This window comes from Aquarana catesbeiana, linkage group LG02 (assembly GCF_042186555.1).
Source record: "Aquarana catesbeiana isolate 2022-GZ linkage group LG02, ASM4218655v1, whole genome shotgun sequence".
NCBI lineage: Eukaryota > Metazoa > Chordata > Amphibia > Anura > Ranidae > Aquarana > Aquarana catesbeiana.
Window position 1 is genome coordinate 706,661,136 of NC_133325.1, and position 18,100 is coordinate 706,679,235.

Consider the following 18,100-nt stretch of genomic DNA (forward strand, 5'->3'; position numbering starts at 1 on the left):
GCGACATTGCGGATCGGACACTTTTTTGGGACTATTGACATTTTTACGGCGATCAGAGCTACAAATAGCCACTGATTACTATATAAATATCATTGGCAGGGAAGGGGTTAACACTAGGGGCAATCAAGGGTTTAAATGTGTGTCCTAGGGAGTGTTTCTAACTGTGGGGGGATGGAACTGCCTGGAGGAGGAGACCGATCGCTGTTCCTAATCAGTAGGGACAACAGATCTGTCTTCTCGCTTCTGACAGAATAAAGATCTGTCTATTTACCTTGACAGATCTCCATTCTGTCTCTCCCAGGAGCGATCGTGGGTGCCCTGCGGACATCCCGGCCTCTGGGCACATGCGTTAGCTCCTACGTCATACGGCAGGCGTGTGCACCCCCTTATACCCCCTTAACCACTTGACAACTGGGCACTTAAACCCCCTTCCTAACCAGACCAATTTTCAGCTTTCGTTGCTCTCACATTTTGAATGACAATTACTCAGTCATACAACACTGTACCCATATGACATTTTTGTCCTTTTTTTCACACAAATAGAGCTTTCTTTTGGTGGTATTTAATCACAGCTGTTTTTTTTTTTTATTTTTTGCGCTATAAAAGAAAAAAGACTGAAAATTCGGTAAAAAAAATGAAATTTTCTTTGTTTCTGTTATAAAATTTAGCAAATTAGTAATTTTTCCTTGTAAATTTTGGCCACAATTTATACTGCTACATATCTTTGGTAAAAATAAGTACAAATCGGTGTATATTATTTGGTCTTTGTGAAAGTTATAGAGTCCAAAAGCTATGGTGCCAATATCTGAAAATTGATCACACCTGAATTACTGACGGCTTATCTATATTCTTGAGACCCTAACATGCCAGAAAAGTACAAATACCCCCCAAATGACCCCTTTTTGGAAAGAAGACATTCCAAGGTATTTAGAAAGATGCATGGTGAGTTTTTTGAAGTTGTAATTTTTTTTCACATTCCCATTCTTTGCAAAATCAAGATTTCTTTTTTTCACAAAATTGTCATATTAGCAGGTTATTTCTCACACACTGCATATGTATACCACAAATTACACCCCAAAACACATTGTGCTATTACTCCCGAGTACGGCGATACCACATGTGTGAGACTTTTGCACAGCCTGGCCACATACAGAGGCCCAACATGCAGGGGAGCACCTCCAGGCGTTCTGGAGCACCCAGGCCAATTCTGACATTTCTCTCCTACATGTAAAAAACATCATTTATTTGCTAGAAAATTACATAGAACCCCAAAACATTATATATGTTTTTTTTAGCAAAGACCCTAGAGAATATAATGGCGGTCGTTGCAACTTTTTATCTCACACGGTATTTGCGCAGCAATTTTTTTAACGCTTTTTTTGGGGAAAAAAAACAGTTTTGTGCTTAAAAAAAAAACAACAAAAAAAACAGAACAGTAAAGTTGGACGAATGCTTTTGCATAATGTGAAAGATGAAGTTACGCCGAGTAAATGGATACCTAACATGTCACCCTTCAAAATTGCACACGCTTGTGGAATTGCGCCAAACTTTGCTACTTAAAAATCCCCGTAGGCGACGCTTTAAATTTTTTTTTACTGGTTACATGTTTTGAGTTACAGAGGAGGTCTAGGGCCAAAATTATTGCTCTCGCTCGAACGTTCGCACAGATACCTCACGTGTGGTTTGAACATCGTTTTCATATGTGGGCGGGACTTGCGTATGCATTCGCTTCTGCATCCGAGCACACGGACAGGGGCTCTTTAAAAAATGTTTTTTTTTCTTTTTATTCATTTTACTTCATTTATTTTAGTTTGACACTTTTTTTCCACAAAAAAAAATTTTTGATCATTTTTATTCCAATTACAAGGAATGTAAACATCCTTGTAATAGGAATATGGCATGACAGGTCCTCTTTACAGTGAGATATGGGGTCAATAATACCCCACATCTCACCTCTAGGCTGGGAAGCCTGAAATAATAAAAAAAAAAAAAAAAAAAAAAAAACGATCCTGGCTTTGATCGTAGCGGTGAGTCGGTAGAGGCACCGGAGGGCGGCGGGAAGGGGAGGACGCCCCCTCTCGCCTCCCATAAGAACGATCAAGCAGTGGAACAGCCGCTATGATCGTTCTCATGGTGTAGGGAATCGCCGTCTGAAAAAGCTGATATCTGAATGATGCCTGTAGCTGCAGGCATCATTCAGATATCCCCGCACAAAGTCAAGGACGTCCTATGATGGCGGGAAGTGGTTAAAACACTTTTTTTTTTTTTTTTAACACAAAGTTGTCCATTTATACAATATTTCTAACACATAGCATGCACATACCAAAAATGACACCCCAAAATAGATTCTCCTACTCCTCCTGAGTACGGTGATACCACATGTGTGAGACTTCTACAGCCTGGCCGAGTATGGCTGAGCATGGCTGGGTATGGCCGCGCATGGCTGGGTATGGCCGCGCATGGCTGGGTATGACCGAGTATGGCTGGGTATTGCAGGGTAGTGCTGGGTATTGCAGGGCATTAGAGTATGGAGGGATGGATGTGACTGTATTTGTCACTGAGCAGCGCTGTGGGCACCACACATCCAGCCCACAGCGCTGCTACCATCCAATCCCCTCCCGTACCGATCGGTACACAGAGGGGAGGGAGGGACCGGTGTCATGACATGACGCCGGTTTGTTTACATGTGATCACTCTGTCATTTGACAGAGCGATCACATGGTAAATGGCTGCGATCAGCGGCCTTTTACTGTGATGCGCCAGGGGGCGCGCGAGAGCAGGATTCTGGGAGGTCGTCCATGGACGCCCACCCAGAATAAGCCGACCGCGCTGTAGCCGTCTTTTGGCTATGGCCTGGTTGGCATGTGGTTAGCAAGAGCTCGCCGTACAGGTGCGGCAATTTGCGCAGGGGAGCCTCCCTGCTGCCGTATGATGACAGCGGCTGGTCGGCAAGTAGTTTAATCTGGCACTAGATCTTAGTGAACTGACAGGCTGCAGTCACTGAGGCCTGGTTCACACCAGGCAATTTTTGTTGTTGTTTTTAGTGTTTTTTTTTCAGTTTTGCAGAAACACACTACAGTCCATTTAACATGGTTTCCTGTGTGCATTTTATGGAAAGGGCCAGGGTTTTTTTTTCTTGTTTTTTGTTCCATAGACTTCAATGGATGAAAAACATGTATTGAAGAATGCAAAATTCACCTGGAATATGCAAATTGCAACCTGCCACAAGTGTGAATTGGTCTTAAAGTATAGACCAGCCCCCAGAATTGTTGTCTTTACTGTATGTGTGTAAAAGGTACATATGTAATCATGTCTCTGAAGGAGAGGGACAATGTGATGAGAAATAGAAATGGACAGAATCCGCTTTCAGGTGGAAGCTGACTGAGCAGAGTTCAGGGAGCAAAAAATAAATGAGGCTCTAGTATTGATTCAAGAGATATAAAACACAATAAACCCTTCTTCTTTCATTGTCTCTTATGTCATTCTGTAGACTGATGTCTGCTATTTAATCTTGGCTTCAGGGATACTGCAGAAGGTTCTTTATTGGGCTTGTTTAATTCACCGCAACCTTCCTGCAGGTCTCGGCTTACTTCAATGGCTGGCTTCATCACTAAAGGGAGAATTTCTTTTAAGCCTCCGTTCATACCGGTGTCGCAGCAACTTTGGAAAAGGTTCCTAGACTACTTTTTGCTGATTTCATTGCGATTCCCATAGACTTCTGTTAACTGAAGTTGCAAGCCGCAATGAAATCATAGGTGCAAATCGCACTAATCTGCGGCTGTGAAATCACGCTGAAGTAGCTCAATTTCAAAGTCACACCATTGTGTACCACGGCTTAAGCTTGGGCACAAAGGACTGGAGGTTTACTGGGAAAAAAATAAGTTGGCAGCTACAAATCCTGTAGCTGCTTACTCTTAATAAAAGGACACTTACCTGTCCAGGGATCCAACGTCATCCGCACCTGGGCTACTTCTTCACTAGCCTTTGGGTCCTCGTTGCCGGCATCCTAACTGTACGCTGCTGGCTATGCGGCATTCGGCTTCACAGCCAGATGGGCATGCGTGAGTTGCTCTACGCTTTGTGAATGGTACCGCAGTCTTATGGGACCTGTAATGTGTCCCAGAAGACTGTGGGGAGGGAGCGGGAGAGGAGAACTTCCATTTTGGATCACCTAAGTGATCCGAAAGGAAATAGGAGCGGGTACCTGTCAAAACTAAGTATCTCCCCCCCCCCCCCCCCCATCTGCCAAATTTGGAAGGGGAGGAGAACTAAAAACTGATCTTCCCCTTTTGGGCCAAGTTCTGCTTTAAATTGAATGAGAAGTGTCATCTCTTGTGCTGGTGGCTGCTCTGTCTGAATCTTCAGTCCTCTGCCCCAGCTTCTATGGATGGAGCAGGGGAGAGCAAAGGGTGGGCAGTTTTACTAGGATTGAACCCCTGCAGCACTTGAAAGTTACTGCTGCAGGGGTTACTACAAGTTTCTAGACCTGTCATAGGCACTTATTAAGAATTATGCCTACCATTTCCTCTCCCCTTCTCCATTCATAGAATCTGTACTATAGCTTTCTACAATGAAAAGGAGCCAGACCTTTCATTAATCTGCCTGTCCTTCATTTATAGATTGCTTTTCATTGCAAAGACAAGGTGCAGACTTGGTAACCACTAAGCCATCGTGCTCCCGCATGGGGTGTAAACGGTTTCCTTTTTAGGGCTCATTTACATTAGCAGCAGCCTTCACAGGGTAATTGTGACATGGCCCCATTCATATAAGGGGATATGCCATGGCATGTGTACAACCACTTTGTTGGGCTATGGGAGGCATTAAAACATTGTGGCTCAACTGCCTATTTTTACTACCTCTGCCCCCCGGCACACATGTAAACAAGGCCTTTAATGAAGCTGTCCTGCAAGTGAAGACCACTTTCTTCTAACCAGGCTCTGTAGCATGGGCAAGTTTTGCTGGTGTTCTATCAGATAGCCACTACCCGGCCTGCTGCGCATTTGCGATGCGCAGCCGAAGTGACGTTGCCCTGCGGCCATCTTGGTACACCCGCACTCGTCTGCAGTAAGGCTAGTTTGTAGTCTGCAAGTGGACATCTTTATACACCCACCGGAGTCTTGCTTTTCACGGTTATCTTTAACAGTAAACTCAGCTTATATAGTGAAATGCAGTATTTAGACATCCGTAACACTGTTTTGATGTTGAATTTTAAAAGCATCTGCAAGCCTGCTGATCTTTCATAGGTTTGCTGATGTGATCCAACACCACTGCTTTCAAAATTAAACACCAAAACAGCGTTACGGACTTCTAAATACTGCATTTCACTATATAAGCTGAGTTTACTGTTAAAAATAATTGAAAATAAAGACTGGTGGGTGTATAAGTATGTCCGTTTGCCAGCTTCTAACTGCAGGCTTACTGCGGACGAGTGCGGGTGTACCAGGATGGTCACGACGAGGCAACGTCACTTTGGCTGCTCATCGCGCATGCGCAGTAGACCGGGTAGCAGCTAGATGTTAGAACACCGCCTTTTTTGTAATTGTATTGCCAACAGAGTGAGGTAGCTATGCCTTCTATTTAAAATAAACTAATAATAATAGTAGATGGGGCACATAGCCTCTGTTGCTACATACTTGTTAATAGAGTGGGAAGATTCCAGGTCTGTCCTCCTCATCCTGTGTTCACCAAGTGAGTCACTGACCCAGAACAAGCATGCAGGACTATAGTTAAGATTTCACTGGTTGCATGCTTGTTCTGGGTTAGTGGCTCAGTGGGTAGTGAAGCCAGGATCAAATGATATCTCTGGAGCACTTAAATGTTTTAACAGTGGAAGCCCCCATATTTCTATCCTCACAGGTTCAGTTTGTATTGTACCTGCATAGCAGAATACTGCATAGAGTAGACAGCTCCTCTCAGCACATCTCTATTCCTGTACACTGCAGAGGATTATTGGGGCAGATGATTTCCACATTGAATTAAACATTGCTTAATGGATAAAAATCTGAGCAATGTTTTAATGATAACCGGTATTGCTGAGCCAATTGGGTAACTGCGTTGTGTCAGTCTTTCCTAAGTAATTAAGCCTACGGGCTAGGTGTAACTTGCTTTCCATCATCCATGCAATGCTTCTTTATTAGGGTTTTTTTTTTTTTTGGCCTGTGTGCCTAACTAATGGAATGTTGTTCTTGCAGTCTCTTGTATCTGATGTTTATACTCCATTCGCTGGTAATTGATGCAGTAGCTGCCTCTTAGATTTACTTTCCATGCCAGAAGAATGCAGAGTGGTTTGTGCCTATTACAAAGTCCACTGATGGTTGTTTGTCTGAATGCAGAGTCTCTGTCTCCCAGTGTACATGCTTTCCTGCTCATTATCACTTTCCTTATTGACCTTCTTTTACACTGTATAATATTTATAGCACTTAAGAGAATCTGTCACCTACAGAAAGACAATTGTGTAATCAGCAGTTCCAGATCTCAGCGATCACAAGAATATTAGAATAAAGTCACGTTGCCAGCTGCCATGTTGGATTGGAGGATACTGCAGTGTCTTGTTAAAGAGAAGACGGAAGCCATGCGTCTTTTATGCTGTGTTAGAGACTTCAGTAAAGCCTGGTACACCCCCATTAGATACTAAGCTCTGGTCAGAGCCGCTGTCCTAACAACCCCAGGTTAGTACAGCGATCTCCCAGTGAGCTATTGTGTTCTGACAGTGGGACATACGGGCCGAATATGGCCTTTTTTATTGAATTGCCGACATTTGGCCTGTGTGTACTATGCTTAAAATCCCAGATTGTCTGATAACTCTTTAGCAGCACCATCAACTTATTTCTGCAGGATCTCCGTCTATTCTGCAAGGTGTGACCTTCCTATGAGACAGATTTGCTTCTAATTAAAACCTCTCATGAGCGACCTGAAGCAGATGCAATTGCTTTTCTTTCTGAAAATGCTAGTTGCCTGGCAGTCAGTGACCCTTTCCTTCATTAGTTTAACATTAACCAGTGCTTTGACAAACAGGGCAAAGCAACAAGTTCACTTTTTTTTTTACTTTCAAAAAGATGTGCATTTATTACTCACCCCCCCCCCCCCCCCTTTTTTTTTTTTTTTTTTTTTTTTTTTTTTTACAAAGGAGAACTTATCCTTTAGCCTGCATTCACACCTGAGCGTTTCAAAGTCGCACATTTTTACCGCAATTTTGCCTTGATTTTGTTCAAGTCACCAATGTAAAAGGCAGGAAATCGCCTGTAGTCTGCCCCAAAGAAACTCATGTTCTTTTTTGAGCTAAGGGCGTTTTTCAGGCGTTTTGCTTCAGGTGACAGAATGCTCAGATGTGAACAGGTGCCATTGAAATGAATGGGATTTTGCTTGTTGGGTGTTTTACGAGAGTTTTATGAGCTGAAAACGCTCAGGTGTGAATGCAGCCTTAAATGTAACCTGCCGTTTATGTCCAAAGCATAAACATGTGATGGCTGTATTAGTTGAAACTATTAGAATGTATGAATTCACAATTTTGTTGCTTGATGTCTTATTCAACATTTTTGTTCATAGACAAAGCATGTTTCAACAAAGGAGTGGTGGTCCTTCCACTCCTTTCCAGTATTGTTACTGTTTTACTACTTTTTTTTCGGATGGAATTTTTCACAATAAAGTGAATGGTTAATAGGAATGGACAGATCTTGTTACACTTTTAAAAAATATTGTACTGTAAGTGACTAAAAATTGGCATGTGTAAACATCCCTGGCTTTCAGGCTTCATAAGCTACACTGGAAATAAATGCTGAGTGGTAAAACTATATATTATCCATTACTGATGTCATGTTAGGTGAAAGGCTCTCTCTTCGTGTGGTGGCAAGGAGGGCAGATCTGATGCCCACATGCCGCACAAATGCGTTCATGGCGTCTGAGGTTTCTTTGAGTGCCCGCTCCCAGTACGGTGACCAAGCTGTCACAGAGCTGGCAGGATGGGCTCCTAATCATGTGACAGGGAATTACAGAAATCACATTATTGGGAAGTCAATGTTGCCCCTTTGTCCCAAAGGGCCTTTACAGCCAGTTAAAGGGCTGCAAGGAGGGGATGGGTGGGAGTTAAAGTGACCTTGTCACTATATTAAAATTTGCAATAAAAGGCATAACTGTAGAAGAGTATGAATACTTTTCCTGCTCCGTGCACTACTTGGAACATCTGCTCCATTTCTTGGAAATGCTACCCCAACATCATTAGACAATGGTTACATGGAGGTCAGCAGGAGCAACCAGTCAAAGCTGCAGAGAATTTGGGGATCCACACCCCCCGGAAGTGTCGCGTTCCTAGCAGACATCCTTCAGTAGTCGAGGGGCATTCAGCAGTATAGGTGGAAAGAAAAGTTGCTCACACACCTCTTTTACAATTGTACCTTTTTTGTTACAAAACATTACTGTAGAGACAGGTTTGCTTTAACCAGTGTTGGAAACAAACTTTTGTGTATTGTAGAAATATACGTAATTTGCTATTGTGTCCCAAAGCTTTTGAACAGGAAAGACTTGAGTAGAAGATTATAAAACAATTGGATTTGTTTGTGACCCCCTCCTCCAGTACTGGCCTATCAGGTCTGTGCCTTCAGGTCAACCAAGGAATCTCCACTATTCTGTGTGAAATGTGTGGTGTCAGTGTATTATTTCCCAATCCTGACCTCACGTTACAACAGCGGTTCATGGTTTTTCTCAGGTGTGCATGTAGTTAAACTGCATTGCTGAGACTCGGCTCATGGATGAGTGAGGTTACCTGCAATATGATAGATGGTGGCTGTCTTGGGAAGCATGTATGGACTTCAGTACTGACTCTGAGAAAGAGTTTAATTCAATAAAACTTGGTATTTGTCAGCAATGGAGGAACAAGGAGATTTTTCTAAAGAATCTACTTGTGCACTACTTCACAAGGGGTTTGATGGCCAAAGCAAATAAAAGTGGGCATATGGGGCAACCCTGCCTAGTTTAAGATAATAAATTATTTACTTTAATACATGGGTAATAGGTTTAGTACAGAGGGTCCTTTTAACACCATAGTCACACAAATGGATAATATAGTTACATAGTTAGGTTGAAAAAAGACACAAGTCCATCCAGTTCAACCTTAAAAACAATAAATAAATCAAATAAAAAATATCGTACAATCCAATACACCCAATTTTATACCCTCAGTTGATCCAGAGGAAGGCAAAAAAACCCAGCAGAGCATGCTCCAATTTGCTACAGCAGGGAAAAAATTCCTTCCTGATCCTCCAAGAGGCAATCGGATTTTCCCTGGATCAACTTTACCTATAATTGTTAGTACCCAGTTATATTATGTACATTTAGGAAAGTATCCAGGCCTTTCTTAAAGCAATCTACTGAGCTGGCCAGAACCACCTCTGGAGGGAGTCTATTCCACATTTTCACGCAAAGAAACCTTTGCGTATTTGGAGATGACATCTCTTTTTCCTCTAGACGTAAAGAGTGCCCCCGTGTCCTTTGGGTTGACCGTAAAGAGAATAACTCAACACCAAGTTCACTATATGGACCCCCTATATATTTGAACATGTTGATGGTATCCCCCCTTATTCTCCTCTTCTCAAGAGTGAATAAATTCAGTTCCTCTAATCTTTCCTCATAGCTGATCTCCTCCATGCCTCTTATCAGTTTGGTTGCCCTTCTTTGCATATTCCCCAGTTCCCCGATTATCCTTTTTGAGAACTGGTGCCCAAAACTGAACTGCATATTCCAGATGAGGTCTTACTAATGATTTGAGCAGGGGCAAAATTCTCTCTCTCTCTCTGGAGTCCATACCTCTCTTAATACAAGAAAGGACTTGTATAATTGGCATTGCATGCTATTATTGAGCTTATGATCTAACAAAAACCCCAGATCCAGAATAATTATTTTAAAGATATAGAAGCACTCTTACAGGAAATAAACATTTAACCTGGTGCATGTTGGGATTGTAGTCCCCCCCCCCCCCCAATTTGGCCATATTGGGGGACAATCTGATTTCTCTGGGCCACCTGCAGGTAGTGACAGCTGAGGATCATCTGCTACACTGGATTGGTTAGAAAACCTTATCCAAGCATTTCAAATTTTGATCAGCTGGCACTGCAGATGTCTGCAGTTTGCAACTCTCAACTCTCTCCTTAAGCCTAGACAAGACCAGTCATTCATTGCCACCTTCCATGTTTGGGAAACACTGGCCAGGAAAAATGTCTGGGTAAAGCCCTCTAGTGTCTGTGGCCAGCCACATGGGAATGATTTATGGATTTTTATGGTGCTGTAAAGGTGTATACTGGCCTGTTCTGTCATTTCAGGTTCCACTGTCTAGTGCATGGGTTTTACAGAATTAGCCGATTGTTGGTCCACAATAGTGAGCTGGCGAAGCACTTTCTATTAAAGTGGTTCTAATGCCTAAAGTTTTTTTTTTTACCCTATTGCATTCTTAGCATTAACCACTTGCCAACCAGCCACAGTGTGTGTGTGTGTGTGTGTGTGTGTGTGTGTATATATATATATATATATATATATATATATATATATATATATATATATATATATATATATATATATATATTGCGGCAGGTCGGCTCTATTGCCAAAACGACGTGTCTGTGCATGGTTTGTGTAATAGATACTGTGGGCACGTGGGTCCGGCGGACTCTATGTCCGTCGGCCACCCGCAATCACGGTACATAGAGGCAGAACGGGGTAAAAACTTTGTGTAACAGATTCCCTCATCCCCTTGTTACTTACCTGAGCCCATTACCGATCCAGCGATGTGCATGAGAGCCGAGGCTCTCCAGACTCTGTCCCTCCACACTGGGCAGATTGATAGTAGCAGGAGCCATTGGCTCCCACTGCTGGCAATCAAATCCTGTGACGAGAGGGCGGGACTGAGCCACCCAGTCTGTCAATAGAGGTAGACAGGGCAGCTCGGGAGTGAGCATGTACAGGTGCACCCATTGGAAGCAGCTTCCTATGGGGGCAAGCGCAGAAGAGGAGTGCTGGCGGGGCACCTCAGAAAAGGAGGATTGGGGCTGCTCTGTGCAAAACCATTGCACAAAGCAGGTAAGTATAACATGTTTAGTAGAAAAAAAAGGAAACTTTAATATTACTTTTAATCTCTCAATGCCAGATATTTTAAGTTCAGCTGCAAACTCTCATTATCCACCTTTCTATTCAGGTTTAATCTCCACATCTTATATCATTCATGTTCTTGTATCCACAGACTAGAATTGTGTTTAATTTTAAATACAACTTTGTAGTATAACCGCCTAACAAAACAATCCAACCAGATTATGTACTGTCAAGTAGACAGTCTACATTATTGTTGGTAAATGTAAAGAGGATTGTGTGATAACACTATGTGTAGTGTCAAAAATATCAGATGTGCTATAGTGAACCAGTGTGCAGCTATTTTCTTCTTTTTAATTACTGCACTGCTAAGGAAACTGTCCCTATAAATGAAATGTGTCCTGTAGGCTCGTGTATTAAGCATTTGCTTGTATTTTCCTCTTTTTTTTTTTTCTAGAGCCCTCTGGAAAAAGCACAAGCAGCAAAGAACAAGGGTAACAAATATTTTAAAGCTGGCAAATATGATCAAGCCATCCAGTGTTACACTGAAGCCATCAGTCTTTGTCCACCGGAGAAGAAAGTGGATTTGTCTACCTTCTACCAGAACCGAGCGGCAGCGCATGAGCAGCTTGTGAGTAAACACCGGGTATTCAGGCTAGGACATTGTTTCTTCAGATCTGAGATCTGTACTGTAGAGTACCTCATACTATGATCACATTATATAATGATAGTCCTAATACTCTATTTCAGTTTTGCTTGTTTGCACTGCATCTTTATACTGAGGAACGCCATGTTTGATTAACCTCATAATGCATAGAGAAAGCTTACTGGCTCTGAATTCGCCTAAGATTTTTGATACAGGATCTTATTCAAGTGCTGTATGTATGGCCATGCTCTTTATATCAAAATATAACATGTGATGTCACACAATTTAGTTTACTACAAAAAGTAAATGTAATTAATGCTTTTTTAACTAGCCTAACTAAAATATTTTGGGGGTGCAAGCTTTCAGATATAGCTTGGAGCAGGCATAAGCAACCTGGGGCCCTCCAACTGTTGTGGAACTACATTTCCCATGAGGCATTGCAAGGCTGGCAGTTACAATCACTCCCAGATGCATGATGGGACTTGTAGTTCTGCAACAGCTGGAGGGCCCCAGGTTGGCTACCTCTGGCCTAGAGTAAGGGCCTTGTGAATTAACGTGGATCTGAACCCCTAAAATAGATCTATAGGCAAAACTTTTTTTTTTTTCCATTTTGGATAGATTAAGGGGAGGGTCATAACCCCCATCAGTTTATTTTTTGCCATCTATGTCCCATTCTGGAGATTTCCCCTCACTTCCTGTTCCAGTGCTAAAACAGGAAGGGAAAGAAAATCCCTGCAAATTAAATCCCTGGGGGGGGCCCCCATGTCACCAGGAACTAGTGTCCCCATTGGAAGATTTCCCCTCTTTTCTGCGGACAACCCAAAATTTGGGATTTTCTTTTAGCCCTCGTTCATATTGAAATAGTGCGACTTCATCTGAAATTGCACAATTTTGAAGCTGCCATGTCAGTGCGACTTGGAAGACATATGTGCAAATTCGTGCATAGATGTCTATGCAAGTTGCACCTGAAATCGCCAAAAGTAGTGCAGGAACTACTTTTTCAAATACGGCACCCGCAAAGTCAGCGTCACACCGATTTGATCTGTGCAATTGCCAAGAATAGCATGCAATTTAACCTGTCAAATCGCATGACAAGTTGCTCCAGTGTGAAGGGGGCCTCCTTTCCCTTTCAATGATAATGATAAACAGGACAGATAGAGAGGGTGACCTAATGGGCAGAGACGGCAAAAAAAACTCTTATCTCTTCTCAATCCAAAACGTAAAAAAAAAAAAGTTTTGCCTTTTTGTTGTACTTTAAACTGAAAATCATGCCATACGGTTTTAAAAAAAACACAGATAAATCATTTTATGAATAAATTAATGCATTGTAAATAACTTTTTCTTTATCGTACATCACGGGACTAAGCCATAGTTTTAACTATATGGGTATTTAGGCACCTTCAGGTGATGGACACTGGCACACCCAAGACCTGAAGTTCACTCCCTATATAACCACTCCTCTTACCAGGAGTACCTCAGTTTTTTCGCCAGTGTCTAAGGTTTTGGTCACGAGTGTAGTTGTGCTCTGAGGAGCTCCGCTGCATGATCCTTACCGGATTCAAATAACCTCCACAGACCAGATCCATCCAAAGTGCCACTGAGGCCTAGTGGATGGTACCCAGGCCTCACATAAGAATCAGGTTTTGCCTGTAACGCCTCTCTTTTGGAGAGCTGGACCCCGGGACCCAGTGCTTTGGTCATACTCACATTACCATAAGTTTTTCCTGGCAGGGTGCTATACAGGTCCAAGGGAGTGGAACCCCGATAAAAAGGGACCCGGTCCTTGAAGGTTTTTTAAAACGCAGCCTGTCGTGATGGGTGAAGGTTGGATCTGTCTGATATCAGCAGAGATTCTGTGGCGAGGATAAGGTAAGGGAAGAAGCCTAGGAACTGTAAAAAGTCCACCTATGGTTTTTCTTCCTTGGTTAAAATGTTGTCATGCCTTAAGTCTCCACTAGAGGGAGTAAATGCACATACCTTAGTACGTTGTCTCTCAGTTCAGCGTCACAGCATGTGTGTGTGCTCGGCCAGCAGCACTTCTCAGGGGGGATTCCTCATACAGGTAAGATTTGCCATACTGCACTTCTCCCCCCTGAAGGGACTATAAGGGGTCGGGAGGTACAACAATAGTTTGTACTCCCCCTCCGACCCCCCCCCCCACACACACACACACACACTCATGGGGTGTGGCGTCTTTCCCTAGTGCTGTTTTTTTGTTCCCCCACAAGTTAGCACCATTGCCTCTCCTCCCCTCTTGCTGGGTCTGCCGTTTGACTTGCCTCGGGCAAAGATTAACGCCATAAGAGAGCTGGTACAGATGGTCAGGTCAAAAAGAGATCCCTCCTTTCGCCTTTTGTATGAGGTTGTTAGGAAAGATAGTGGCTTCATTCGAAGCAGTTCTCTATGCCCAGTTCCATTCGAGACTGTTGCAAAACAGTATCGTGTCTGCTTGGAACAAAACGGTTCAAGCTCTAGATTTGCCACTGCGGGTGTCCCAGAGCCTCAGTTGGTGGTTGGTAACCCGGAATCTGCTGAACGGAAAATCCTTCAGACCAGTTATCTGGAAAGTGGTAACGACCGATGCCAGCCTTTCAGGTTGGGGAGCAGTACTAGAAAAGACAACTGTCCAGGGACAGTGGTCAAGAACCTTGCCCATCAACATCCTAGAGATTCGGGCAGTGCGTCTTGCGCTGAAGGCCTGGACATTCCAGTTACGGAGTTGTCCTGTCAGGATCCAATTGGACAATGCCACAGCTGTGGCTTATATCAATCACCAAGAGTCTCGCAGCGCAGAGGGAGGTGAGAACCATATTCTAACTTGGGCAGAAAGGAATCTTCCGTACCTATCTGCAGTTTTCATTCCGGGAGTAGAGAATTGGCAGGCGGACTACTTGAGTTGCCAGCAGTTATTCCCGGGGGAATGGTCCCTTCACCCCGACATTTTTCTGGCTATTTACCAAAGATGGGGGACTCTGGATGTAGATCTTCTGGCGTCCAGGTTCAACCTGAAGTTGGTCAACTTTGTGTCCAGGACAAGGGATCCACTCGCATGCAGAACAGATGCATTGGTGACCCCGTGGGATCAGTTCTCACTGATTTATGCATTTTCCCCCTATTCAGTTGCTGCCACGACTTCTTTGCAGGATCAGGCTGGAATGAAAGCCGGTAATTCTTGTAGCCCCAGCATGGCCCAGAAGGTCCTGTTATGCAGAAATCATAAAGATGGCGGTGGGGGAACCATGGTCCCTTCCACTGCGTCCAGACCTACTTTCACAGAAGCCGATATTCCATCCTACCTTACAAACTCTAAATTTAACGGCTTGGCTATTGAAATTCACATTCTGAAGAAACGTGTGCTATCCGGGTAGGTTGTCTCTACCTTGATTAATGCAAGGAAGCCAGCTTCCGGAATCATATTATAGAGTCTGGAGCGCTTATTTTTCCTGGTGTGAATCCAAGTTTTGGTACCCTCGGAAGTATAGTATAGGCAGGATTTTTGCCTTTCTACAAATGGGGGTCGAGATGAAGCTGGCCTTGAGTACTATTAAGGTCCAAGTCTTGGCATTATCGGTCTTATTTTAAAGACCACTTGCTTCTCATTCTTTAGTCCAGGTTTTTATGCAAGGGGTGATGCGGCTTAATCCACCAGTTAGATCACCTTTTGACCCTTGGGACTTGAACTTAGTTTTGTCAGTGTTGCAAAAACAGCCCTTTGAACCAATATAGCATACTCCCTTAGTCCTTCTGACAAGGAAGTCAGTGTTCTTGCTATATCCTCAGCAAAGAGGGTTTCGGAATTGACTGCTCTTTCTTGTAAAGAGCCATATTTGATTATTCATGAGGACATAGTCGTGTTGCGTCCTCGTCCAAGTTTTCTGCCTAAAGTGGTCTCAGGTTTTCACTTGAACCAAGATATTGTCCTACCATAGTTTTTTTCCAAAACCATGTTTTAGGGAAGACAAGCCACTACATTGTCTTGATGTGGTGAGAGCGGTCAAGGTCTATTTAAAGACGACTGCTCAGATCCGGAAGACTGATGTCTTATTTGTGCTGCCAGAAGGTCCTAGGAAAGGACAGGCAGCGTCGAAATCCACTATTTCTAAGTGGATTTGGCAAGTTATAATTCAGGCCTATGGTTTAAAAGGTAAGATTCCGCCTTTTCAAGTCAAGGCGCACTCTACTAGAGCAGTTAGTGCTTCATGGGCAGTGCATCATCAGGCCTCCATGGCTCAGATCTGTAAGGCCGCAACTTGGTCTTCAGTATATACATTCACCAGGTTTTATCAGGTGGATGTAAAAAGCCCTGAGGATATCTCCTTTGGACGCAGTGTGCTGCAGGCAGCAGTATAGGTCCTCAAGTCTGTGGGCACCCTGCGGGTTGTGTCTCCCTCCCCTCAAACAGTATTGCTATGGGATGTCCCATTTAGTTAATACTATGGCTATGTGTCCCGTGATATACGATAAAGAAAATAGGATTTTTACAACAGCTTTCCTGTAAAATCCTTTTCTTGGAGTACATCACGGGACACGGAGGTCCCTCCCCTCTTTTGGGATTTATGTATATTGCTTTGCTACAAAACTGAGGTTCTCCTGGTAAGAGGAGGGGTTATATAGGGAGTGAACTTCCTGTCTTGTGTATACCAGTGTCCATCACCTGAAGGTGCCTATATACCCATATAGTTAATACTATGGCTCTGTGTCCCGTGATGTACTCCAAGAAAAGGATTTTACAGGTAAGCTGTTATAAAATTCCTATTTTTTCATAGTTTATAAACAGTCACACCACCGATACAGTCTGCTGTATCCAAGGCTTAGAGGTGTGGGGGTTGGAGCGTCCTTATGACAATCAGCCAGTCCTCCCTATGAAGTTCAATAAATGTGATTGTTTTATCAAGAAATGCCGCTTGTTGAGGCAGTGCTGTTTATGACTTTTTCTAGCAAACGTGGAAAGAAGTGGTTCAAGACTGTACAAAAGCAGTGGAACTGAATCCCAAGTATGTGAAGGCACTCTTCCGGCGGGCCAAAGCACATGAAAGACTTGACAACAAGAAAGAATGCCTTGAAGGTACACACAGATTTGTGGTGACTAGTGTCTGATCTGTATCTTTCTTTGGTAATATTCAGGCAGCCGTACCCGCTTTGATAGGTAGAAGAGTGGTGTGATTGAGCTTTGATTGCGACTCTGTAGTAGTTACATCCCAAGCAAAAAAGGAGCTACACTCGGAAATGGCTGGGAATAGAATAGCAAGTAGAATTTTATTAAAGGGAATTGTTTATTAGGCTTTAGAACTCTGGGCAATTTCCCTTCACTTCTTATTCTGTTAACATCCATGGTTATGATTTCCTGCGGTTCAGGGTGGATTTGATTTAAATTTTGATTTAAATCACTAGTAAAAAGGCTTGATTTAAATCATAATTTTTAAAGAGCAACTGTCACCTCTGACCTGCTGTTGACTCGCCGACGGGCCCATTCACTTTAATGGGACGGCTGGTGATGCGGCAGTGACACAACAAGGTGAGGGATGTGGCAGCAGCCGGCCATGATGGATCTGAAATGACAGGTGCTTTCTAAATGTAAGGACTCATTCTTGCTGGTAGTTAGAATCTTTAATATTTGCAAACAAAATGAAGGTTTCCTATTTAGACAAATAAGCTTTTGGGTTAGTAAATATTCCCAAACTGGGTCTCTCTTATGGCCTGCTGCCATTTTGCTCCTCACGGGAGGAATAAAGCACTTCAAGCTATGTGCAGAAAGATCACATATAAGCTGCTTAGGTTTCACTTTCATTTTTACTGCTTGCCCTTCCCCTTATGCCCCGTACACACGATCGGACATTCCGATGCATGTTGGCTCAAACTTGTCTTGCATACACACGGTCACACAAATCTTGTCGGAAATTCTGAACATTAAGAACGTGGTGACGTACAACACGTACGATGAGCCGAGAAAAATAAAGTTCAATGGCCAGTGCGGCTCTTCTGCTTAATTCCGAGCATGTGTGGAACATTGTGCGTCGGAATTGTGTACACACGATTGGAATTTACGACAACGGATTTTGTTGTCGGAAAATTTGAGATCCAGATTTCAAATTTTGTGTGACGGAAATTCCGATGGAAAATGTCCGATGGAGCCTACACACATTCTGAATTTCCAACAACAAGCTCCCATCGAACATTTTCCGTCAGAAAATCCGACCGTGTATACGGGGCATTACACTTAAAGCCTGGTAGAGATGCATTTCTCTTCCAACAATCATACAGTTTGTAGTGTACATGGATTTGCAAAACAGTGGGATAAAGGAATATTCCTGAACTTTATTTTATCTCATGGTTACTGTGACATTGTGTGAATGCATCAATGCAGTACATGTTATTTCAGCTTGC

General features: G+C 43.1%; 1 protein-coding gene across 1 annotated transcript in view; it reads left to right on the top strand.

Moving 5' to 3' along the window:
* Positions 1–18,100, top strand: part of TOMM70 (translocase of outer mitochondrial membrane 70) — a 49,657-nt gene that overhangs the window by 11,153 nt on the left and 20,404 nt on the right. Inside the window, exons 2-3 of the mRNA XM_073616958.1 lie at positions 11,528–11,701; positions 16,655–16,781. Coding sequence (XP_073473059.1) covers positions 11,528–11,701; positions 16,655–16,781 — 301 coding nt within the window. The remainder of the gene's footprint in view (positions 1–11,527; positions 11,702–16,654; positions 16,782–18,100) is intronic.